Source organism: Pteronotus mesoamericanus, unplaced genomic scaffold (assembly GCF_021234165.1).
Source record: "Pteronotus mesoamericanus isolate MK-2021 breed Mesoamerican mustached bat unplaced genomic scaffold, CSHL_Meso_final scaffold_167, whole genome shotgun sequence".
Lineage (NCBI taxonomy): Eukaryota > Metazoa > Chordata > Mammalia > Chiroptera > Mormoopidae > Pteronotus > Pteronotus mesoamericanus.
Genome location: NW_026555308.1, coordinates 1,089,351 through 1,113,000, shown reverse-complemented (window position 1 = coordinate 1,113,000; position 23,650 = coordinate 1,089,351). Strand labels below are relative to the sequence as shown.

Here is a 23,650-nt window from a genome sequence, read left to right as displayed (position 1 = left end):
ATATGCCCTTTCTTGTTACCCCTTTCAGGTTCCCTCCTCTTGTCCAACCTGTGACCATCAAGCTTTAGGGACCCCAGGACATGATCATGGCTCTTGTCTCTCTATGCTCACTCTATTGGACTAAGTGCTGACAGCTCCAGCCAGAACCTTCCTTGAACTAGAGTCCCACTTAGCCTGGTTGCCCTGAAAAACAGTCTGTGGCAGAGTTTAACAGTCTGATTTGTAGGGGCGGCGGGGGGCGAAACCTCAGGGAAGCCAGAGTTAGGAAACAAGGGAAGTGAAGCAGGGAAGAAGAGAAATAGAGGAGGTCTGTTCCTGACCTGACCACAGTGACTCAGACTACTCAGGAAAGGCCAGAGAGAACTGTGCTGGGGACAGTTCATCTGGGGAAGGAAGAGCAACTTTCTCCTGGCTGTTCCCTGTTTCTTTGTGTCACTTGGCCCCTCAGAGTACCACCTTGTGGAAGCCAGAACCACTGTGAGAACAGTCAGATGAAGGTGCTGAGGAAGCTGTGGCACATCGTGCCCTTTGCCCAGGGAGACGCTGAAGCACGATGGGGATGGAGGCGACTGGAGCTTTCTGACTACAGGGATGGGACACACTGCTGCTGAGCAATTCCAGCTGGGAGCCAAGGCCCTTGGAACAGGCGTAGCTGAGCAGATCAGAAAGGATCAAAAGTGGAGTCCAGGGCACCCCCAAACCTGCTCCACTCAAAGAGCCATCTCCATCTCACTGAAACACACAGCAACTCCAGCCTTAGTTTCTTGGGCCAGAAACCGTGTAACCTTTGGCTCTCCCTCTTGGCTGTACCTTCGAATCTGGTGGCATCCTCTCCCATCCACCCTGGGGCCAGCTTCCCACTCAGCTGCCACGTGGGTGCCTGCCCTCCCTGCTTCCATCCATGTCTGCCTCATCCCAGATCAGAAAAACCTTTCAAAAGTCACAGCTCAGCCCTGGCTGGGTAGCTCTCAGTAGGTCTGATATGCCAAGGTTGTGGGTTTAATCCCCAGATACACACAAGCAGCAACCAATGAATGCATAAATAAGTGGAAGAACAAATCAATGTTTCTCTCTCTCCCTTCCTCTTTCAAAAAAAAAAAAAAAAGTGAAGTTCCTATTTAAAAAAAAAACAAAAAAAACAAAAAGGCCCTGGCCAGGTAGCTCAGTTAGAGCACTGTCCCAATACACCAAGGTGGGTCTGACCCCCCAGTCAGGGCACATGCAAGAATCAACCAACGACTGCATAAATATGTGGAACAAATCAATGTTTCTCTCTAGAAAAAAAGTCCCATCTCCCCATTCCTTGGCTCCAATTCCTCCAAGACCTTCCTGTCACAAAAGCCAGGTGTTATGCCCTGGCTGGTGTGGCTCAATGGTTCGAGTGTTAGCCTGTGGACTGAGAGGCTGCTGGTTTGATTCCTGGTCAGACACATGCCTGGGATGTGGGCCAGGTCCCCAATTTGGGGTGTGCAAGAAGCAACCAATCAATGTTTCCCTCCCTCCCTCCCTCCTTTCCCTTCTCTCTAAAAATAAATAAATAAAATTATTTTAAAGCTAGGTGTTAAAACCATGTCCTTGGCTCTGGCCGAGTAACTCGGTTAGAACATTATCCCGATATGCCAAGGTTGCAGATTTGACCTCTGGTCAGGGCACACACAAGAATCAACAAATGAATGCATAAATAAGTGAATCATCAAATCAATGTTTTTTTCCCCCTTCCTTTTTCTCTTAAAAAAAAAATCAATAATAAAAAAAATTAAAAACTCCACATCCTTGCTGAGGCCTTGAAAACTTCATGCTGACTCCCCCTTACCTCTCTGACAAACCTCCTTCAGCTTGAGGAACTCACACCTCCTTGCTGTTCTGGAGCATCCTGGCTCACTCTTGCCTTGAAACATTTCCTTTCTCCTTAGGAGCCAGAACCCAGACACGAGGAAGGAGCTGACCACAGAGGGGTGAAGGCAGGCCCTGTCCCTCACTGCAAGTCCCAGCACAAAACACACTGAAGTCAGGTTCTCTGTCACTTCTTCAGCATTTTATTTTTGTCTCACGCTCCAAGGAAGCTGGCTCCAGGAAGCCTCTGACAAGCCTAGAAGGCAATGTACTAGACAGAAAATGGGCTGCAGGTTCAGACCCTCAGAGAAGAACCCTGCCTGCGCTTTCTCTCCCTATAGGGACTGAGGGTGGAAAGCTTAGTCCCCAGGCCTCTTTCCTGAATTACAAACAGCACACAGCCTCTGGGTCTACAGTCACCACTGTTGTCCCTAGCTACACACCTGGGAGACAATGACCTGGTCTTGAGGTCATTGAGGTTTTGTGGGACAGGGGAGCCCAGCCAACCCCATCACCTTCCTGTGTGGGGAAGTGGGCACCAGGGTGTGAGGTGGGCAGGAGGCTGCATCCAGAACAGAAGGGATAGCCTGGGCTGTTCCTATTCCTTAACCTGCAGTCCCACAGGGCATCGGCTGAGGAGGGGGCCATCAGGGTGCCTGCAGCAGGCACCTCCACTTCAATCTGAGACCTAAGAAGCAAAGTGCCCTATGGGCAGTGTCTGGGGACCACCCAACACACACACACAGCAGCCCCTGGCTCTGCTGCACTTTAATAAGTGCCCTGCCCCTCTCTAGCCAGGGAGCCCCATGGTCTTCGGCTAGCCGCCCTCTAGTCGCAGGAGCCATCCTTCCAGCCGTCACGCCAGCGCTCATCCACTTTAGAGCAGTCGAAGTCTGGCTTGCCTAGCTTGTGGTTCACCTCGTTGTGCAGGCGGCACAGCCACTGGGTTAAACAGGCCCGTGTACGCGTGTCTGGCTGGTTCCTACATATCCTGCATGGTCAGAAGCACACAGAGAATGAGGGCAAACAGTGGTCCCACTGCCCCTGCCCTGCCAGCTAGCTCCTTGCATACTCAATCCAGGGAAGAGATGGGATGGGCTATGAGCTACACCAAGTTGTGCCCTCAAGTTCTGAGAGACAGTAATTCCCAAAACAGGATAGCTCTGTAGCATCCAGGAGTGGTGGACTCCTAGGCTTGCTTAAAACCCCACTTGGGGAGCTTGTTAAACCCTGATAAGAGCCCAGGGTAAGACATTAACATAGACCAGATAACTTTACAACCTCATAACAATCAGGATGTTTCATCCCAGCTTCCCCAGCCCCAAGCAATGTATGGAAAGGGAAAGTATAGGGCCTGCACAAAAGCGTAACTAAAAACCAGGCCTGTTTCTTAGCACATGGGGCCTTGGTGCCTCAACTCAGCAAGAGCTCTTGTAACTGACCACACTTCCAACATCAAGAGCTGCTCTGCCCCGCCCCGCCCCCCCCAATCTAGCTCAGAAACACCTATGGGTGTCAAACAATGGTTCTTGGGCTAACAAGCCACAGGGTCTTGTAAGCAAAAGCAGTGATTTTTCAAGGTCTTGAAACAAGCCATCCTACTCTGGAAGTAAGGCAAAGTGGAGTCCTCCTTAAAACTCTTGGATCCTCCATTGGTTCCTAAGCAAGAGACCTCTTGAGGGAAGCCCTCCCTCCAGGCCAGTGGCTGCAGAAAGCAGTAGAGCCCAGGAGCAGCCCCAGGCTGCTTGGCTTTTGATGGCTCAGATGATCCAGTCCCAACTCTGTTGGTGTTCCCTGCTCTTGGCAACCCTCTGCCAATCTCTGCCATCTCTGCACCTATTTCTCTGAGATCTCCTTTATATCAGTCAGGGGCCCCAGGCCGACCTCCTGGTAGGATGCTCTGCTGACTGGAGACGATAGAGAATAACTTACCTCTTCCTTATATCTTCGGCACACTCCTCACAGGGGTAAAACTTGGAAAATAAATGTATGAACTGAGCCATGTCTTGCTGCTGTTCTGGGGTGGGCAGGTCAGGGTAGTAGGCAGCCAGAGTGTGAAGGACAGACCAGCTGTGGCGGCCCAGTTCCTCACGATCCTGAGGACAATCTTCCCTAAACTTGCTGTCCCGCTGCAGAAGGAGGGCCGACCAAGGGTCAGTTCAGTCTCCCCCGACCAGAAGCCTACAAAGGTCCCCTTTTCCCCTCCCCAGCTGGAGGCCCGCTGACTCCAGACTTTAGTCCTGCAGCAGATCCGGCCCACGTTGAGTGTGAAAGCCGAAAGGCCGGGGCTACCTTGGGAGCAAGGTTCAGGAACAGCCAACCCAGGGGGGGCATAAGTCTTTCAGACATAGGACCTGTGGGACCGCTCAGTCTGGGCGTTGGGAGGTCTGCCTGGGGAGCCTGAGAACAAGGTGTCGGGGCCAGGGGCAGGGAAGGGAGTCATGTGCGGGCCGGGGCTAGAGGTGGGCAGGGCTCGCGAGCTTCTGCGGAGAGGTAGCGCCCCCAGGCATCTGCACCTTCTGCTGCGTCCGCATCCAAGACTTGAAATCCACGCAGGCACGGCAGGGCCGTCTCCGGGAGATGTCCTCGGGGACCTGAGAGTCGGGGGTCGGCGCTGGGGTTGGAGTCGGGGCCGAGGCGGCGGCAGTATCTCTCCGTCCCGCGCCCCGGCCGCGCGCGTCCGTCACCACATCCTCCATTGCTTCGGAGCGCGCGCCGCCGGGCAAAAAGGAGAAGAGATTCCCACCGCGGAAGCTCCCCCGTTCACTGGGCGCCGCCATGTTGCCCGCGCAGTGGCTGCCGGGCCAGCTCGGCCTCCAGAAGGATCTCCACGTCGGCCTCCAGGCCAGCGCGCGCGCAGCCGCCAGGGCGCGGCCACAGGAGCCGGGCGCGCATGCCGCAGGCTCGGGCGGGGAGGCCGGGTTGGGGATAGGACTGGGGTCGGAGTCCCGCGTGGAGGCGGGGTCCAGCGTGGAGGTGGAACTGGGAGCCGGGGCCCGCACTCGGGAGGAGGCAGAGTTCGAGGTCCGGGTTCTGGCCAAGGACGCGCCGGAGGTCCGGGCCGGGGCGGAGGCGGGGCCAGAGGCCCGGGTCCTGGCCACACGCCTGGACCTAGTTCCTTTACCCGAGCCCGGCTTTTGTCCTTCATGGCGAGGCTCTCGCTTCCTCCAGCAGAAGAGCAGAGTGTTGTGGAAGGTGCGCCGCGGCCGCGCCGTGGACTTGGTCTGCGGCCGAGACGAAGTCCGTGTTGCGGCCCTCGACGACCCCATCCCTCCCGCTGTGACCGTTCCGTGTGCCAGTGGCCAGGCTCTGTGCCTTCAGCTTGGGGGCACGGCCCCCAGCCGGCTGCGGGGCGCTATGGCAACGTAAGCGGGGCATTGAGCGCACAGAGGGCGGTGAGCTCTAGGGCCGGGGTCGCGGGGATCAGCCCCCGGGGGGTCGGCGCCGTGGCAACGAGCACAAGGCAAGGTAGGGTGGGACTGTGCCTGCAGAGGAGGTGGCGTGCGTCTCGGCTTCTGCATGAACCAAGCGGCCCCGGATCCTCTAGCTTGCATGGAGTTAAATCCATGTCAGGAGTGGCCTCAGGGAATACCTGTTTCCACAGGTACATTCATTCAGTCCTCAGATAATTGTTTAGTGCCTAATTTGTTCCAAGCACTGTTCTAGGAGCTGGGCAAGGCGGGGAACAAGATAAAACTGGACCTCCTCTGCTCATAGTCCAGTGGTCAAGACAAAAACAAACAAACAAACAAACAAACAAAAGAGTTATACTTTAATAAATGTTCGCTTACAAACTGTGGCGGGAGCCATAACCATAATGGGGTGGTAAATTCAGAATTCAGGTGGCCTCTTTGAGAAAGTGACCTTTAGGCAGAGACCTTAGGAAGAGGAATCAGCGAAGGAGGGCAATCAAGGACAAGGCTTTAAGGTGGGGGATCTTGGCCTCTTGCATGGGCAGAAATGTCAGTGAGACAGGACCTGGGGACCAGAGACGCAGAGGTGGGCAAGGGCCCATCAAGGACCTTGTCAGCTGTCATGGGAACTGGAAATTAATTCCAAGGACTGTCAGAAGTTACTGGACAGTTTTGTGCAGTTTTGGACAGTTTCTACCTGGTCCCATTTCTGTTTTGCCAAGATTCCTCTGGAAAGTAAACTTCATGGGAGCAAGTAAGGAGCATGGACATTGGGTGGAGGGAACTGTTGCAGTTGTCCAAATCAGAAAATGGTAGGGCCCATAGAGAGGGAGAGAATGGAAAGGATCCAGGGTTGCAGGGAATGTGGAGCAGGGTTGGCAGTTGGGGCAGTTAGGGGGGTGGGGTGTGTGGCTCAGCACCCTCCTAGGTCCCTAGCTGTTTGTAAATGGGCCCTTCCCTAGTTTCTATCCTTTGTCTTAGAGTGGAGCAGGGTCTATTCCAACCTGGACCCTGCCAGGCCAAGCACCCTCAGCACGGCTGAGGAGAGTTTGGACAGCTGGACTAAAGGCATTCTGCACATCACGTCTATGCCAGCAGGCATTCACTGTCTAGGCCAAAACCAGGAAAGGTTTGAAAGCTTCAGAAAGAGCTGTTGGAGGGACACACAAAAGCTCTTTGTCCAAGCCAGGGTGGTTCCTTGGAGGAATGCTCTAGACTCTGACTCCTCCCTGAAGGGCTTGGGGTAGGGAGGGGGTCCCAACACAGAGCTGGTTGGCCCCCATCAGGAGGAGGAACCACTATGGGTCAAGGTTAGATGGGGCTCCAGACATCTCCCCTACAAAGCAGCAGCCCAGAATTGTGGAGCACCAGGGCACACACCCTCTGGATATTCCAGAGTCTTCTCACCACTCCAGTGGGAGAATGGTCACTCCTGATCCCAGAAGCAGTGTGTGCAGTAACTTGTAATAAAGTGTAAATTCGGAGGCATCTCAAAACAGTCCTAGTCACCCCCACCCCCAAGTACTGGTGACTAGAGATGGACCACCACAGAGGGAAACCTCAGGTGGGTCTGAGGTCCAACTCTCCCAAACACACACAGAAAAACTGACATTACTCACTTAACACAAATTTCCTCCTTTGTGACTTGGAGACATTTAAGAGATTTTCCCTCCAATGGAAGGATAAAGCTATTACTGATGACAACTGTGTCAGCTCTTCAGGCAAGTTTAAAAAAAGTGTAGTGAGCCCTGGCCAGTGTGGCTCAGTGGACTGAGTGCTGGCCTGGGAACCAAAGGGTTGCTGGTTAGATTCCCAGTCAGGGCACATGCCTGGGTTGCGGCCAGGCCCACATTCAAGGGGCAAGTGAAAGGCAACCACACATTAATGTTTCTCTCCCTCTTTTTCTCTCTCCCTTCCCCTTACTAAAAATAAATATTTAAAAAATAAAGTTCCCTTGGGTTAAAAAAAAAAGAGCTCACACAGCGGGGCACACCCTAGCTGGAGGCTCTCACCAATCCCAGCACTGCACAGCACTACTGGACAGCCTGGAGGGAGGGCCAGGCCTGGCGGAGCACTTTGATGGCTCTTCCTTCTCCTCCTCCCATGGCCAGATTTGGGCAGGAGGGCCTCAGGCAGCAGTCCCAGCCTCCCCACCCTCCCACCCCGGACTTCCCGTCACTGCCTCTGTGCTCTTCCCTCCTACCCTCCAAGCCCTCTGCTCCTGTTTCTCCCCCTAGATCTTTAGGTTGGGGCCAGTGAGGAAAAAGGACACAGGGGTAGGGCAGTGCTGTAAGGACCTGGCAGGTCTGAAGTGTACACGGGAGTTGCGACCAGTCTTCCAGGAGGACTCTCGACCCATAGGCCACAGCTATGGCGGGCTCTCGGCACCCAGTGTCTGTACAAGCAACAGCTCTGGTGCAGACAGACAGGTTTCAAGTATGGTCTGGTCACTGCCAACTTCAGAAGGAGAGAGGGAGAGAGGGAGGGAGGGAGGGAGGGAGGGGAGGAGGAAAAAAGGGAATTCATGGCCCAGTCCCTCCCAGGAGCCCCCACCCTTTCCTCTAGCAGACTTTCGCCTTCTCTGTGCGCTGGTCAGACAACAGCAACACCTTTGTGCGAAGGACCTGTGACGAGTTCAGGAGGCTCCATGTGAGTGAATCTGGGGTGACCCTGACTTCCTCCCACCACATACCTACCTTCCCCCCACCCTGATAGTGCTGCCCCAATGCCCTTGCTGGCTTCTAGCCCCTAAGATCCCAGATCCCAGCAAGGGACTCCTGCCCTCCCAAGATAACCCAGTGGGCTCTCAAAGACAGATACACTGGTTCTTGCCCTTAGAAGACCCTCAAGGAGACCTTCCCAGTGGAGGCAGGCCTACTGCGCAGATCCGACCGAGTTCTCCCCAAGCTTCCAGGTCAGGCCGCTGGGATCCTGGGAGGGGTAGGGGCAGCAGCAGGAGCCTGGTGGCGGGAGCCTTGGGGCAGGGTTCCAGTCTGTCCCTGCGGTGCCTACAGGTGTATCCACATTGCTGCTGGTGCGAGGGGGTCGCACAGGCCGCGGCCTGGCACACCTGCGGTTGCTGGAGACCTATTTGCAGACACTGCTGGTGACAGCGCGCGTGTCCAGGGACCTGGTGCTCACTGGCTTTTTTGAACCACAGCCCCAGGACCTGGAGCCCTCACTGCCACCTGGCAGGTGCCTGAGTCATTCTTAACTCCCTATGGGAAGCATTTGGAGGATGGGGACAGCATGGCGGAGGAAGGGCCTAGGAGGTACAAGGCTGGTTGGACTTGTGAGTGGTGGCAATCTATCACCACACACCTCCTTCCTGCTACCACTGCCCTTCCAGCCTGGTGATCTTGCCTGTCCAGGAAGAGCCTGTACCCGGCCCTGTGAGAAGCATCGCCATAGGCAGCCTGGTGGCTCAGAGACTGCACTCCCTGCAGCCCTTCAGCACCCAGGATATCAGGGGCCAGCCCTTTGATGTACAAGTTCAGGAGGAACTACAAGTGCTGCTGCAACACCCCTCAGGTGGGGTTGGGCAGGTGCCTGGGGGCTAATCCTAACCTGCTGCCCCCAGGATCTCAGCATGCCTGGGGTTCTGAACCCCCACCCACCTCTTGTACACAGGCTGGTGGCTGGTGGCTAATGAAGACCAGCAGATGGCATGGTTTCCTGCTCCCTACTTGGAGGAGGTGGCCCTGGGCCAGGGACAAGATGGGAGACAACCCCTAGGGAGTAGGGGTATGAGACTAACCCTCCTCCCTGTGCCTACCACCACCACCAAGCAGTGTGCAGCAAGGCGAGGGTACAGGAAGCACTTGACCGAGGGGAGGGATGCCATGGAAGGACTAGGTGGCGGCAGTCCCCTAGTGTGCTTGGTCCCCATTGCAGGTGGGAGCCCAAGTGGGTTTTAGAGTGGTCCCTGGTATCAGCAGAGATCCAGAGAGCTCAGAAACAGGGATTCAGTGAGAGTCCAATGAGGGGGCTGAGATGGGAGCCCTGTGGTTAACCCCAAAGTGCCCACTCTTAGGTTCACAGTTCTGCGTTTCCCGAGCCTATGAGGGCAGTCAAGTGGATGAACTTTCAGTGCCCGCGGGGGCAAGAGTGCAAGTGCTGGAAATGTCAGACCGAGGCTGGTGGCTGTGCAGGTGTGGGACTTTAGTGGGGAGAGGAGGGACTCTAGGGGGGTGGACAGGCCAAATGCTGACTGAGCCCTACTCTCCTTGCAGGTTCAGTGGCCGCACCGGTCTTCTCCCCTCTGTACTACTGCAGCCAGATGGGCTAGGCACGTTCCTGAGCAGACCAGGGCTCCACTCTGGGGCAGAGGGTAGGCAAGACAGGGCAGGGGAAGCCCAAAGCTTCCCTGAGTGCCCTCAGGTCATGACCCTTCCCCCTGCTGTGCCCACCCACCCTCTGCCAAGTGCCATTCAGAGGTGCTGCTGCACCATCACCCGTAGGGCACTGGGGAGGGACCCATGGAGTCAGGGACCTCCTTGAAGGTATGTGGAACTGTGTGGAGGGCTATGCTCTACATCTCACAGATGGAGCAGCAGGCCAGGGGTTCCAGACCCCAGGGATGACTGATGGCAGCCATACCAACCTCAGGGCAGGGGGAGGCACCTTTGAGGTTGGGACTCCCTGGCTCGCAAGGCCAGGAGGCTATACCTTCCCATTTCATTTGAGTAAAGTTCTAATTAACCTACACCCAGTGTCCATTTTGAGGGGCAGGGCTTGTTGGATTTCAGCCAGGCCAAGGCACAGGGATGGTGCTTAGCCAAGGTTGTGGCCTGGGACCTGGGATGAGACAAAACCCAGACAGACACAGGAAGGTGGGATAGAAAAATATGTTTTAGAGGGCAGAGGAGGCTGCAGGGAGGGTGGGCAGCTTCATGTTGTGCCACAGGAAGTCTAGAAAGGTGGCTGCTTGCAGGGTCCGGTTGAGCCGCTGAAAGTGCCGCTCTAGGGGTGGATGACAGAGGCTGTCAGGGGGTCCACAAAGTCTGGCTGGGCCACTCCTGCCCCCGCCCCCCCCGCAACCCGGGGCCATGTCCATGTACCAGTGTAGGGCAGCAGGGCCTCAAGTGAGGCTCGCACACCCTCGTAGGCCAGCAGCTCTTCCGGGGCTTCGTGTTTCAGGAGCACACCCAGCACAGCCTGGGCTTCATGGCAATGCCGTGAGTTGGTGTTCCATGTGACGCAGAAGTGCAGCAAGGCCTCTGCGAGTGATGGGGATGGTCAGATCTACCTCCTGGCCAAGCCAGCCATACCGGCCTCTATCCGCCCACCCCGAACCTTTCTGGTCTCGCCGTAGTCGGAGCACTGTGGCTTCCAGCTTCTCACTGGCCTCGGGGTCCCTCCGGATGGCTGCAGGAGGAGGAGGGAAGGTAAGACTAGGAAAGAGGTCAGACCTGAGAGGACCCCCCCACCCCCACCCAACTGCCACTGCCACCTGTCAGGTCCACAGCACTGACCCTGGATAACAGTCAGCACAGTATGGGGCCGGTCTAGGGAGATGGCCAGGCCCAGCGCCCGAAGGTACCGCTTCTCCTGGAGCAAGTTGTCCAGTTCTTGCTGCCTGGCAGGGGAAGAAAAGAGGAGGACAGGGCCACAGGACTGAGCCTGAAGGCAGAGCCATCAGGGGGCTGGCTAAGGAGTCAGCAAACCAGACCTGAGCTCCCACTGACAGTGAGAGCTGTGTCACTACCCCGAGCTTCAGACACCCCATTCCATTAGGCAGGGGTGATGCTAACATACCCCACCCAGATGGGACGGGATGATGCTGATGCATGGCAAGTGCCAGACACATTGTGGCACTCAAAAGAAGCTGGGTGGGGACCCTTCAGACTTACTTAATCATCTGCTCCTCCTGCTTGGCCCGCTCCTCTGCCTGCTCCTCCTCGGTAACATCCTGGGGTCAGACTAGGTAAGAAAGGGACGCCACACTGCCCTGCCCACTGCGTTCCGTGCCCACCCCACCTAAACCCACACACCTTCCAGAGGATGACACAGGAGTCGCTGGCACCAGTAAGAGCACGGTCATCCAGCTGGCTGCAGTGCAGCCCCCAGACCTTGTCCTGATGGGCGTCCAGTGTTCTCACACACTCATTGTTCTTGATGGTCCAGAGCTTCACAAGCCCATCAGAGCCACTGGGTTTGGGATGGGGATGGGGCTCAGCACTGGGGCCCATCCCCCAACTCACCACAGCAACCCCTGCCCTGTCCCCAGTCCACTCACCTGGACAGCAGCTGTGTACCACGGCTCACAAAGGCCACCTTCAACACAGAAGCATCGTGCCCCTCGAACGTCTGCAGGGTTGAGACAGGGAAGGCATGAGATGGCAGCAGGCGCGGGCCCGGCCTGGGGTGGGGGCAGCTTACCTTAAGGCAGCTGAAGTCGTGCAATGCCCAGAGCTTGATGGTGCCATCAGCTGAGGCAGTGGCCAGCACCTGGTCCATGGGTGAGAACTGGACACACCAGAGCCCACGCCGGTGGCCTGAGAAGACGCCCAGCAGGTGGCACTGAGGCAGGGCCCAGAGCTTGGCCGTGCGGTCCTGCGAGCCTGTGGCCAGCAGCTTGTCATTGGGGGCAACAGCTACACTATTGATGTCCTGGTGATGAGAACAGGAGGCAGCTCAACTACCCCTATCCCAGTAAGGGCCCTGCCACACTGCCACCCTGCCACCCTGGTGTACTGAATGTGTGGTCACCTTGTCATGGCAGCGTTGTGTGGTCTGGGCCTGTAGGAGGACAGGGCCACTGTCTGGAGCTGTGCTCTTAGACAGCAGGGCTTTGGGGAAGGGCCACAGCTTCACAGTGCAGTCCTGGCTACCCGTCACCAGGAAGTTCTCCTTCAGCCTAAGACCCAATTGGGGGAAAGGGGGAGACACCTGTTGAGCCCTTAGTAGCCCTGTCCACCAATGCACCACAATTCAGGCATGCAGGACCATGGTCCAGACTAGAGGGGCTGTCCCAGAAGGGAGATGGCCTCGAGTCACCCAAACACACCTCTGGGACCACTTGCCTGGATTTAAGCCCACAATGCCCACTCTTGGTACCACTACACCAGGCGACTTAGTCCCAATAATAGGACTCCTAGCCCTAAATGCAGGGAGCAACTTCACCTGGACCTTGTTCAGTGCCATTCCCTCTTCCGCAACACTCTGCTCCTTTTATCCACCCAACCCCAAGGCCACTACAGAGGAACCCTCCTCCAACACTGGCACCTGGGGTACCCCTGGTCCCTGTTCCTTATTCTAGATCTCTATGCTGAAGCTTCAAAGAGCAAGGTCAAAGACACCATCCTCTCCTCTCCATCTGCCTGAGCTGGAACTCCTCCACCTCTGTGACACTTTGGACCTCAGCCCTGGTCCATTACCTAGAGCAGCAGATGGTGCCCACGCTGTGTGTGTGCCCAGAGCCCTGAGCCACACAGGTCACCTCACCAGCCTTGTTCATCCTCCAGACACGAATGCTTTGGTCCTGGGGACAAGAGGTGTGAAGACAGAGGCTGGGCCAGGCTTTCCCACTGGGGACCCATAACTCCACACCTCTTGGGGCACCTCACCTTGGCACAGCTGGCAAAGAGCCACCCCTTCCGAAACACATCCAAGGCCAGGACAATGTCTGGGAGAAAGGCGAGGGAAAATGGTCAGATATCAATTAAGAGAAAAGGCTGCTGGGGGCATCAGCCTGGTACCCTCACCTGTGTGGCCATGAAGAATCTGGCAGGCTGACGTCTGTAGCTCAAATACTTTTAGACAGGGGCTATTGGAGGCCACAACAATGTGGGAGTCCTTGGGCCCAAGGAACCGAACATCCAACACCTCCTCACTGTAGCCAGCAAACTGCAAGGTAGAAAGACACAAGCCAGGGCCTGAGTGAAAAAAGGGCCAGCGTTTCCAGGCTATGGGTTGAGAGGTGGGACAGTGCTCACCTGTTTCTTCAGCTGCAGGGAGTGTGCTTCGTAGAGCAGAAGGTTGTGGTCGGCAGTGACACTAAGCAGCAGACCAGCAGCTCGTACCAAGGTGCAGTGAGTCAGCTCCCGCCCAGGGCCTGACATCTGCTGTTGTGTGTGTACACATTGCCCAGAGGCTGCCTCCCACACACGCAGAGTGCCTGTGCAGGGACAGAGGCTGCTGGGACTCACAGTCCCTGGGCCATCCCCAGCCCCTGCTGCCTGCCCTGGCCCACACACCTTGGTTGCCAGCTGTCAGGAAGTACAGGCCTCCTGTGGACTTCACACCCAGCTCGGGTGCCAGTTCCTCTGGCAACAGCACTGCGGCCTCCACACTCTGAGGAGGAACAGGTTCAGAGGTGGCAACCCCACCCCCACCCCCACCCCTGTCCCACTCACTGGCCCTGATTCCCCTGGTGCCCCTACCTCAAACACTGGGACAGTCCTCAGGGCCTGGTGGCTCCGCAGGTCCCAGACAATGCAGATCTTGTCCCGGCCCGAGCTGGGGGAAACAGCCACCTCAGTTCCCAAGTCTCAGCCAGGGCCCTGCCCTGCCTGCTAAGGCCTGGGTAGCTGGCTGCTGACCTGAGCATGGTGTGGCCATCAACACTAAAGGTCAGTGAGGTGACAGCACTGTAGTGGGCAGTCAGTACAGCCAGACATGACTGGTCTTGCAGTGACCATATGCGGATGGCGGCGTCTGTGGCTGAGGAGAAGAGCAGCAGGCGCGCTGGGTCCGGGTGGAAGGCCACCAAACTGCAGGCGAGTCAGGGGGGGTGGGCAGGTGAGCTGTGCCACCCCAGTGTGATGCCCTACTCAGCCAGTTTCTGCTGCCCCTACTCACTGCACAACACCTGGAGAACCCCGAAAGTGGTGTGTCCCGTAGTGCCGCACGATGTCCCAAACACGCACAGCCCCATCGCAGCCGCCTGTGGAAATGTGTTTGAGGTCAGGGGACTGGTGTGCCCACAGCTCCCTGCCCATGTGCCCGCCAGCTGGCCCACCCACCCACCTGGGGCCCTACCTGTGGCTAGTAGTGTGGAGGTGGGGTCAAAGGCCATGGTGACCACAGGAGCTGTGTGTATTGCTTTCCACAGGCGGATGACACTACCTTCTCTCCAGGCCCAGTGAGTCAGCAGCAGTGCCCGGCTGGCTGTTACTAGCACCTGGGGGAGGGTGCAGTTCAGCTTGAGTCGGGGATAGAGACATGGCCACCCATCCTCAGACTCAAAGTTTGGCTGGGAAGTACTGGAGCCCACCTCCTGTTCCTGCCCCACATACCTCATCGTCAGGGCTGAGATCAAAGGCAGTAATGTCCTCCTGGTCCTCCTAGGGGTGAGAGTGGGCACAAAGAGTACCATGAGACTAGGCTACCTTTCTACACTAGTCCCTAACCCTGGCTCTCCCCGTCCTCACCTGCTCCAGGCTCTGCAGAATGGTCCCTGAGGCCACATCCAGGATGTTGACTTTGGTACCACACACACAGAAAAGGTGCTGCCCCGTCTGGTCCAGCTGGTGACAGAGGGGTCTCAGCCAAGGTAACACTGCAGTCCCTGCCTGCCCCCCACCACTCTGCCCCTCCCTGGGCTGGTACCTGCACCTTCCCGCCCTTGTAGAAAGGTTCGATCTTGCGCTCCACAGCATAGCTGGAGAGAGGACAGAGGGAAAGAGTGAGTCACCCGCCCCTTGGTCCCCAGTGCTAAGCTCTGTGCTGGGTGCCCTTAAGTCCCTAGACAGTAGTAGGGATGGGGTGGTAGTGGTGGTTGAGTTCTTTTTACTGTTGCGAGGTGGGTGTTGGTATCCCCTTGTCAGGGAATACCTGAGACCCAGAGCTGGTCGGTGATCCCCAGAGGGTACCACAACAGCACATGCAGTCCCACAGCCTAGTCATTCCAGAGATTCCCCAGTGCAGATCAGGCTAGGGCTTGGGGCCCCCTGCTGGCCATGGGAGGCTGGGTCAGGGTACCAGCCCCCAGAAACATGCTCAACATCTTCATCTCTGAGGTCCAAGTATTAACCCCTTCCCAACCCTTACTCCTTCCCCCATCACCAGCCTGGCCTGCATCTCAGACCCCAAGCAGCCCTATTCTCTTCTCCGCCGCCTTCACGCTGGTCTTGTTCATTGCACCGTTCCATCTGGAGAGCTGCTCCAGCCTCTTCACCAGGCCCCTACCTACTCTCTTCAAACCGTGATGCCAAAAAGGCCAGTTAGAACTTAACTCTATTTTTTTTTTACCTCTCAGTATTAAGATGACATCACTTTTAAGTTCAGTCATAATTAACTCTATTTTTTATGTCACCACCATGCCTTAAAATCCTCTCCTCTCCTTGTTTCCAAGATACTGCCAGAAGGGGCCACTGCTGACCTCTCCTATTTCAAACACGCTGTTCCCCATACGTGGCCTGGATCTCTCTTTCCAGTTTTCAGTGGCACCTGACTAACCCCACTAGGGGTTATTGCCAAGATGAAACAAAACCTCTGACTCCTGAACCCAGTCGACTACCCACCAGGGCTTCTTTTTGCTAGTGCTTGTCACAGCCACTGATGAAAAGGACTTGTTTAATACAATCATCCCGTAAGACTGCACTCCACACAGTGGGGCTGAGTCTGTTCCTTTCAGGACATTAAGCATTTAGATGCTCAGCACAGGTTTGGGGACTAACCAGAGGATTCAGGGCTTTCGGCCCATCCCCTGACCTCTTTCCCTGCTTCCTGGGGAAGAGGGACAGCAGGTGAAAATTCCCGGCCGCCTGCCCGAGGGGTCGTTCTTCGTTACCTCCCGCTTTCGTCCAGGACCAGCCTCCACTTGTGCTCAATCCGTCCCTTCTTCCTTCTCTGGGATCTCTAGTCCCCACTCCCCAAACCGGCTCTTACTAGTTTAAGTAACTTACGGTGACTACGCCCAACTGGGCTCCAGTGAACGCCCCCTCAAGGGCAGTCATTGCTGGCTCGCCCACCTTATAATGCTGTAGCCTCCACGACCCCAGGCCGGTCCGTACACAATCCCTACCGCCTCTCCAAACCCGAAAGAACATGCGGTCCATGGCAGGCGCCTTCGCTACCTCCTGCTGCGAACCCGGTTCCCGCTCACAGCCCCAGCACCCCAGCTCACTTGGCCTTGAAGCGGCCCACTCCGGCCGCGGCATCTTCCATGCTGTTGCCGCTGCTGTCGCCGCCGCGTGAGGGAGACCTGTGTGCCACTCTGCACTGCCCGCGCGCTTCGATGGCGTCACTGCTCTCCTCTACTGTAACGTCATTAACACCCTGCCAGTGGCGCCATCTTTGCTTTGGGCAGTGGCCGCGGCGTCAGAACGCGGAAGCTGGAGGAGACATTTCTGGCCTGGAGGTTGGGGTGTACTATGGGTTGGAATGGCAGGGGACTGGTTCGAAGCTATCTGGAGTTTTTTTTAAAAATTTTTTTAAATTGAATTTATTGAGGTGACATTGGTTAATGAAGTTATATAGGCTTCAGGTGTGCAATTCTAGAATACGTCATCTGTATATTTGGCTTTTTAATGGAAATTTAAAAAGGCATGGGTAGGAAATGTGTACTAAAGTAATCCCAAGGATCGTGTCCCCTTAGCATTCTGGAATTTGAAGTGAATGCGTGGGAGAGTAGATAGAGTTTTTTTTGTTGTTGTTGTTGTTGTTTTTAAGATTTTATGGATTCATTTTTAGAGAGAGGGTAAGGGAAGGAGAAAGGAGAAACATCAGTATGTGGTTGCCTCTCATGTGCCCCCCACCAAGGACCTGGCCCACAACCCAGGCATGTGCCCTGACTGGGAATCGAACTGGAGAGCCTTTGGTTCACAGGCTGGCACTCAATCCACTGAGCCACACCAGCCAGGGCAGTACATGAAGTCTTGAAATAAGCCGTGCCTTAGGGGTTTACGGCCTGGTATGAGAACACAGGTAAATGAGTAAATCAGGTAATGTCAGAGTTGTTTAAATGTTTGAGCATATTATGTGAGCAAAGCACTGTTCTAGGCAGTTGGAAAACACTAGAGAAGAAAACAAAAAACCGTGCTTTTGGGTAGTTCATGTGCCAGTAGGGTGGGGACTGGGCAGCAGGGCAAGGAATAATCGTGATATTTAAATGATTAGTGCTGGGGAAAGAATTGGCCAGGGTTGGAGTGGAACTTAGGGAGTGCAATTATAAATGGGATGGTGGAGGAGGCTTCATGGATAAGGTGAAACTTGAGCAAAAACCTGGAGTAGGTGAAGAAGGGAGCCCTGTGGTTATCTAGGGAAAACTGCTTCATGATAAGGAACAGCCAATACACAGGCCTGGAGCTAGGAGGAGCAACAAAACTCCCTGTAGCCTCAGGGAGTGAGTAGGAAGGAGAATATAAGGGAGGAGGTCAAGGGTAATGGGGCTCCTTTTGAGTCCTTGTGATGAGTTGGCTTTTACTCCGAGTTCTGGATTTTGAGCTATTTGTGCTACTGGCTATGAAGCTGGTAAGCAGATTAGTAGAAAGTAACTTGGAAGAAACCTGGGGGAAAAGAAAAGAACCTTTGCAAGGAGACATTCATTTGAGTGGAAAGAAGCCAGACAAATGAGAGCAAGGGAAGAGCCTTTGGGCAGGGAATACAGAACTCTGGAGAGGTCCAGGAAGAGAGGCCAACGTGTCCCTGTGGGGTGCCTGGAGAGGTAGGGGACAGCAAGTAAAGAGACTGCGGAGCAGAGCGAGCCAGCTTAGGGCTCGCGTTTATTTACCCCTCAATTTACAAGGTACTTTGGTCCTAGACCCTCCACATCTCAGCCCCAGTGCTGCCTTCTGGGGTTGCCTCCGCATCCTCCTGCTGTACGCTGACAAGCAGTGTGTCGTCTTCCAGGAAGTCTCCTAGCTGGGCCAACTGCTGGCAGAGGAGGTTGGTAGTGTGGTGCACCTTGCGCACGCGCCGTAGCAGGCATAGCACCAGGGTCCGGCTGCGCTCCTGGTACTGACCCCAGGCCTCGCGCAGCTCACCGTGGCAGTTACGGCGTACATGCTCTGCCGGGTCCAGGGTGGCCCCGCAGCCTAGGGGGCAATGCTGCTGGGTACCATGCTGGCAGTGCTGCTGGTGCTCGGCCAAGGCCTCATGCGGCATCCGCGCCATGCATCCCTCGTTGGGGCAAGCCATTAGCTCAAAAGGGCATGAGTTCTGGTGCCCCTTGCGATGCGCCAGGGGGCATGTCACCAAGCAGCCAGCTTCGGCGTTCTTGCACTGGGGGTGGGGGAGAGCATTGTGTGAGCCAAACCAGGTCGGGCATTGGTAGCCTATGAGCTGCCCACCCCCCAAAAATCGCCCATCCATGACATTCCACTGACTAGGAGCCAGGGAGGTAACTGGAAGCTTCCCAAGCTCTTATGACACCAAAGAAGTAGAGAGAGGGGAAACAATTGGACAAATGCTTGGAGGTAGGAAGAATCTAGATCTCTGAGAGGAGGGGCCAGGGCCTGAGGCTTGGAAAACAGGGAGGTACATGGCTGGGTTGCTCTAGTGGGAGTTGTATGTATGCCAGGCCCTTTTTTTTTTTAAACCTGTTTTCCCATGTATAAAATTAGGGGGCTGGAGAACTAATGGCCAGCATGGAAGGCACATCATTCTCTAAACATTTTCTATTCTATGATCCCCATTTTACATTTGAGGTCCCGGGGGTTCAGAGAGGTTATGTAACTTGCCCAAAGTCACACAGCAAGTAAGTGGTAGAGATGAGACTACTCAGCCAGGTGTGATGACCCCAAGTCTGCAGTCTGTGTTGCTGAAACAGAAACCCTCAGCTCTCTCTGAGGATAGGATTCTCTTTGCCCCTCTCCTGGCTCTGCTCCACCCCCCAAGTGGGGTAAGGAGGTTAGTGACAGTGGTACTTTGAGCTACCTTAACTTCCAGGCGACCAATGGTCTTTCGGAGTTTATTCACATGGACCATCTTTTTACGTTTCACCTCCTTTCTGCAGCACGGACAGGTCTTTTCCCTAGGAGGCATGAGTGGGTGAGTTAAGATTGGGAAGGGAGCTAGTGGCAGAAACATGTTTGTCCCTCTTCTCTAGCTGGAAGAAGCATGAGAGGGCTTTATAGGGAGATCTCAGCTCTGAGGTCTGGACCAGGGGCTTCATATACCACAGGGTTAGGGGACCCACATTATTTCAGTGTCCCAAAGAATTAGCAGCTGAATCTTATGGCCATGATGATTTAGTGCTTTGCAGACCTTCCTCACTGTCCTGGGTTACAGAAATGGCCCTCGTCCCCACCCTGCCTTCCCAGCCTCTTGGGAACCTAATGGCACCTGGCTAGCCACCGGAGGATGCACTTCTTGCAGAAGATGTGGCTGCATGGCAATCTCACTGGCCTCTTGAGAACCCCATGGCAGACAGAACACAGAAAGTTGCTATCGGGAGGGCTGGTGAAGAGGTTGAGATCATACCCGCCACTCTGCAAAGGCCATGCCAAGTGTCAAGGCCTGGCTGGGACCAGAATCTGGTCACCCATCCATTCCATATGCCCAGGAGACCCCAGCAAGCTTTGGAGAGGTGGGCCACATGAGAGCCCCAAGTGGGGGTGTGGGTCAGCACCCATTTTGAGGGGGCAACTGTGAACGTTGAAACCCTTGATTATTAATCCCCAGCTGGAGAAGTTGGCCTTGGCCTGGAGCTACTTTTTGTCAGAACCTTCTGAAAGTTTTCCTTGTACTATTTGGGAGTTTGTAACCCACTGCCCACCCTTAGTTGTGAGAATTGGGGTCCAGCTCTGGGCAAGTCTCTGGAGGTAGGCACCAATTTAAGGGCCGGAGGCAAGAGTATTTGGGGCTTACCATGATCTGTGTCTGGACAGCAGCTCCTGACCCTTGGGGCCAAGGAGCCTCTATTTCACAGGGGGTGTGGGCCGACATCACAGTGGCATTGTCCAACTCAGGCCAATCACAGCCTGGTCTAGGGCCTGCTGGGACCCTGCACCACCTGGTTCTTGCTCCCTTCTCTGAAGGCTCACAGATGAGGGACAGGGTAGCCCAGACCTGGGACAGATCCCTGAAGTCCCTGCCTTGATGGTGGCTGACAGCTGATCCCCAAGCAGCACCAGGCCAGGAACCAAGCTTCTGGGGGCAGTTTCCCCAAGACTGAGGCTTCAGTAAGAACGCAGGGATTGTTCACCTTTCCTTTAACAAAATAGCATTGCTCAGGTGGCTAGATTTCCAAGACCTCAGGGGCTTTAGGATCTAAGACCCATAGTGCTCCAGGGTACAGACCAGGGAAATGAGGACAAATGCCCACGCAACCTGCTATACTCTAAGAGCTAGTCTGTGGGAAAGCCTCCCAGAATAGGTAGGCTCCGGTCATGCAGGCAGACCTATTAGAAGAGCTTGGGGAAATCAATTCCAACCTGAGAAACCAACAAGTTCCCACATGTAAAGAACAAAGAAGTGCATTTCTGTGCTGCTGAGTGGTGAGCCCCTCAAATTCTAAAGACCCTAACCATGCCCTGCGTGCATCAGAGAGCCAGTGCTGGAACTGTGAATTTTACTTTCCTACCTTTCTATTAATTAGCAGGCTCAGGCTGACTCCCATCAAGCTCAAATTACTGTATCTGCTGATGAGGAAGGTACAGGGTGTGAGACCTTAGGAATCAACAGTCAAACTTGGACACGCCCTGTGTGGCACCCAAAGCATAATAGGCCTACCCAGGAGAAAAAGGTGTCCTACGCTGCTCTCCCTCTCATAGCGCACACTGATCCCAGCGTCAACAGATACATCTTCCCAGCTGACGGGCAGGGGAACAAAGACCCATACGCACGAGTTAGACCAACAGCTTTATTGAAAGATGAGAAAAACCGAGCTCCCCCTACCCCCACGATCCTCGCAGTCAGCTTCAGGCTTGGGGCATCCAGGCGTCCTGCGGAGAGAAAATGGGGTCAGGGATCTCACACGAGAGCACGGGAGCAGCAGCACCGCGAGCCAGAGCCGCGACGCATGTCGGGGCCTGGGTTTCACCTCCCCACACACAGTGGGCGGTGAGCTGAGGCCCCCGGTGACTCTGGGCGCCGAATCTCACCCACGGTCACGAACAAAACCGCAGGTGATTTTCAACCAACGCCGATCTCCCGAGCACCACCCGCCAACACGTAAAGTAACAGACAAACTGACCTACCTGCAGCACCAAAACACGCGGTCTCGACGGCGCCACCATTTATAGCACTCTGCGATCACACAGATTCCGGGGCCGCGGACCCGCGCAGGCGCACGCCGCATAGGGCGGGGGCGGGGTCCCACGAAGCCAATCACAGGGAGTCTTATAGGCCCTTGGCCCACTCGCGATCAGGGCGGTGCAGTCTAGGTCTCGCGGCACTTGGCGCCGTATAAAAACTCTGGTCGCAGGCTCTTTGCTCTTTTATTGCCCAGGAAACACGTAGGTGTCTCTTTGTGTTTGTGTACCCTGAGGGTCTCCCCGGCGGGAATCCGCGGACATCGCGCTGGCGTAGTCTCAGTCGCGGGCAGGAGCCCCAGTCCAGGTGAACGCGAGTGCCGGGGTCTCACTGACTGGGTTCTTTTTTTTTTGTCATCCTCTTCAGCAAATGGCGGATGACGCCGGTGCTGCGGGAGGCCCCGGGGGCCCCGGGGGCCCTGGAATGGGAGGCCGCGGCGGCTTCCGTGGAGGATTTGGTAGCGGCATCCGGGGCCGAGGTCGCGGCAGGGGTCGGGGTCGAGGCCGAGGCCGTGGAGCTCGCGGAGGCAAGGCCGAGGACAAGGAGGTAGGTCTCGGGCATGTGCGCGAGATGGGCGCCTGGATGGCTCCGGGCAGTCTGCCCTCATCGACGCTTTTTCCTCCTAGTGGATCCCCGTCACCAAGTTGGGCCGTCTGGTCAAGGACATGAAAATCAAGTCCCTGGAAGAGATTTATCTCTTTTCTCTGCCCATCAAGGTAGCGTGTTGGGTTCATTTTTCCTTTGTTGGGGCGTGGGGCAGGTGCAGCCCTATGGAGTCTCATTTGGCCTGGGGTGCGGGAATGAGATCTGTTAAGAGGTTCAGGGCATTCTTTGAGGTTGTGAGTGTGTGGATTATCAACCTGGAGAGAAAAGAATGAACTGGAATACCGGTTCTGCTAGGAAGCCAGATTGTCTCTGACGACTATTTGTATTTTAAACATTTGTCACATCCTGTTTTTTGCAGGAATCTGAGATCATTGATTTTTTCTTGGGGGCATCCCTCAAGGATGAAGTTTTGAAGATTATGCCCGTGCAAAAGCAGACACGGGCAGGTCAGAGGACCCGGTTCAAGGTATGCCAGCTATCTTGTGTTTTCCTGGCTGTATTTGCCAAGGGGCTTTGTGAAACTCTCTCAGCTCTGCATAGTTACACTTTGTTGTACATGTGTGACTTTCGTAATGGGGAGAGAGAGAAAGGATCTCCTCAGGACCTCAGGTTGGCCTATCAGTGGTCATTCTTTCCTGGAGGGGCGCAACAGACCCAAAGAGTGTGGGTAGTGATGCTGTGCAGGGCAGTGGACCACCAGCCACTTTAGTCTCTTCATAGGCATTTGTCGCCATTGGGGACTACAATGGACACGTTGGTCTGGGTGTTAAGTGCTCAAAGGAAGTAGCCACTGCCATCCGTGGGGCTATCATCCTGGCCAAGCTCTCTATTGTTCCTGTGCGGCGAGGCTACTGGGGGAACAAGATTGGCAAGCCCCACACCGTCCCTTGTAAGGTAGGTTGGGTGGTGGTGACTGATAGGGTCTTCAGTGGTAGGCTTCCTCCTGCCCTGTTTTTGACTCCTCAACCCTTCCAGGTGACCGGCCGCTGTGGCTCTGTGCTGGTGCGCCTCATCCCTGCACCCAGGGGCACTGGCATCGTCTCAGCCCCTGTACCCAAAAAGCTGCTGATGATGGCTGGTATTGATGACTGCTACACTTCAGCCAGGGGCTGCACTGCTACCCTGGGCAACTTTGGTAGGTGGCATACACATGGGATATGGCGCCTCAGCACTATTGAATCAATCTGGGTGGGACGTGGTGTGTTTTCAGAGGAAGGCCCTAAATACACAGGAGACAGGCCCAAAGTGGTCTTAGCTTCCTAGGAGCCAGGCAGCTTTTGCCTACACCTGTGGTCTTATTTTAGGTGAATTCACTAACCCTCTTTCCTTTTCTAGCCAAAGCCACCTTTGATGCCATCTCTAAGACCTACAGCTATCTCACCCCAGACCTCTGGAAAGAGACTGTGTTCACCAAGTCTCCCTATCAGGTATTGCTTGCCCATCACATCATTAACCTGGGAAAGTGAAGTGTGTGACTACAGCTAAAGCCTTGTTTGTTTTTCTAGGAATTTACTGACCATCTTGTGAAGACCCACACCAGAGTTTCTGTGCAGAGGACCCAGGCTCCAGCTGTGGCCACTACATAATTTTATACAAGGAAAATAAAGTAAATTAAGCCTGTTGATAATAAGTCGTCTTCTATTGGTTTGTCAAAGTTG

The 23,650-nt window shown here is 55.3% G+C and overlaps 5 protein-coding genes and 2 non-coding genes across 8 annotated transcripts; 3 read left to right on the top strand and 4 right to left on the bottom strand.

The window, feature by feature from the left end:
- Window positions 1-2,013: 2,013 nt before the first annotated feature.
- GFER (growth factor, augmenter of liver regeneration) lies at window positions 2,014-4,852 on the bottom strand. Its single transcript, XM_054589398.1, has 3 exons — window positions 4,350-4,852; window positions 3,766-3,962; window positions 2,014-2,824 (listed from the first exon to the last, which is right to left on the bottom strand). Exons 1-3 carry the CDS (start codon window positions 4,611-4,613, stop codon window positions 2,662-2,664), a joined length of 624 nt encoding a protein of 207 aa, XP_054445373.1. The 5' UTR covers window positions 4,614-4,852; the 3' UTR covers window positions 2,014-2,661.
- Window positions 4,755-9,934, top strand: NOXO1 (NADPH oxidase organizer 1). Its single transcript, XM_054589397.1, is given in 8 exon segments — window positions 4,755-5,198; window positions 7,815-7,895; window positions 8,085-8,170; window positions 8,172-8,441; window positions 8,596-8,777; window positions 8,877-8,990; window positions 9,280-9,397; window positions 9,479-9,934. Coding segments are annotated over 8 exon segments (1,338 nt in total). The 5' UTR covers window positions 4,755-4,979; the 3' UTR covers window positions 9,747-9,934.
- A 127-nt stretch (window positions 9,935-10,061) lies between these two features.
- TBL3 (transducin beta like 3) lies at window positions 10,062-16,412 on the bottom strand. Of its 2 annotated transcripts, XM_054589192.1 has the most exons (22): window positions 16,318-16,412; window positions 14,799-14,850; window positions 14,621-14,716; window positions 14,486-14,533; window positions 14,229-14,370; window positions 14,049-14,133; window positions 13,790-13,960; window positions 13,631-13,706; window positions 13,445-13,541; window positions 13,184-13,365; window positions 12,953-13,094; window positions 12,815-12,873; window positions 12,626-12,729; window positions 11,958-12,105; window positions 11,628-11,858; window positions 11,485-11,555; window positions 11,240-11,396; window positions 11,099-11,157; window positions 10,721-10,824; window positions 10,542-10,613; window positions 10,307-10,465; window positions 10,062-10,208 (listed from the first exon to the last, which is right to left on the bottom strand). In XM_054589192.1, exons 1-22 carry the CDS (start codon window positions 16,356-16,358, stop codon window positions 10,099-10,101), a joined length of 2,406 nt encoding a protein of 801 aa, XP_054445167.1. In that variant the 5' UTR covers window positions 16,359-16,412; the 3' UTR covers window positions 10,062-10,098. The 2 variants fall into 2 exon arrangements, with proteins under 2 accessions (XP_054445167.1, XP_054445166.1); XM_054589191.1 differs by having other exon boundaries at window positions 14,621-14,850.
- Window positions 16,413-17,948: 1,536 nt separating this feature from the next.
- On the bottom strand, window positions 17,949-21,649 carry RNF151 (ring finger protein 151). Its single transcript, XM_054589128.1, is given in 6 exon segments — window positions 17,949-18,413; window positions 19,068-19,164; window positions 19,476-19,639; window positions 19,641-19,709; window positions 21,030-21,076; window positions 21,616-21,649. Coding segments are annotated over 6 exon segments (876 nt in total).
- Window positions 21,152-21,275, bottom strand: LOC129083953 (small nucleolar RNA ACA64). The gene has a single exon (XR_008530524.1). It is a non-coding gene; the product is annotated as a small nucleolar RNA ACA64 (small nucleolar RNA).
- Window positions 21,522-23,622, top strand: RPS2 (ribosomal protein S2). The gene is made up of 8 exons (XM_054589395.1): window positions 21,522-21,589; window positions 21,753-21,932; window positions 22,013-22,102; window positions 22,351-22,458; window positions 22,713-22,886; window positions 22,968-23,127; window positions 23,328-23,419; window positions 23,498-23,622. Exons 2-8 carry the CDS (start codon window positions 21,756-21,758, stop codon window positions 23,576-23,578), a joined length of 882 nt encoding a protein of 293 aa, XP_054445370.1. The 5' UTR covers window positions 21,522-21,589; window positions 21,753-21,755; the 3' UTR covers window positions 23,579-23,622.
- On the top strand, window positions 22,513-22,646 carry LOC129083939 (small nucleolar RNA SNORA64/SNORA10 family). Its single transcript, XR_008530512.1, has one exon. It is a non-coding gene; the product is annotated as a small nucleolar RNA SNORA64/SNORA10 family (small nucleolar RNA).
- Window positions 23,623-23,650: the final 28 nt, after the last annotated feature.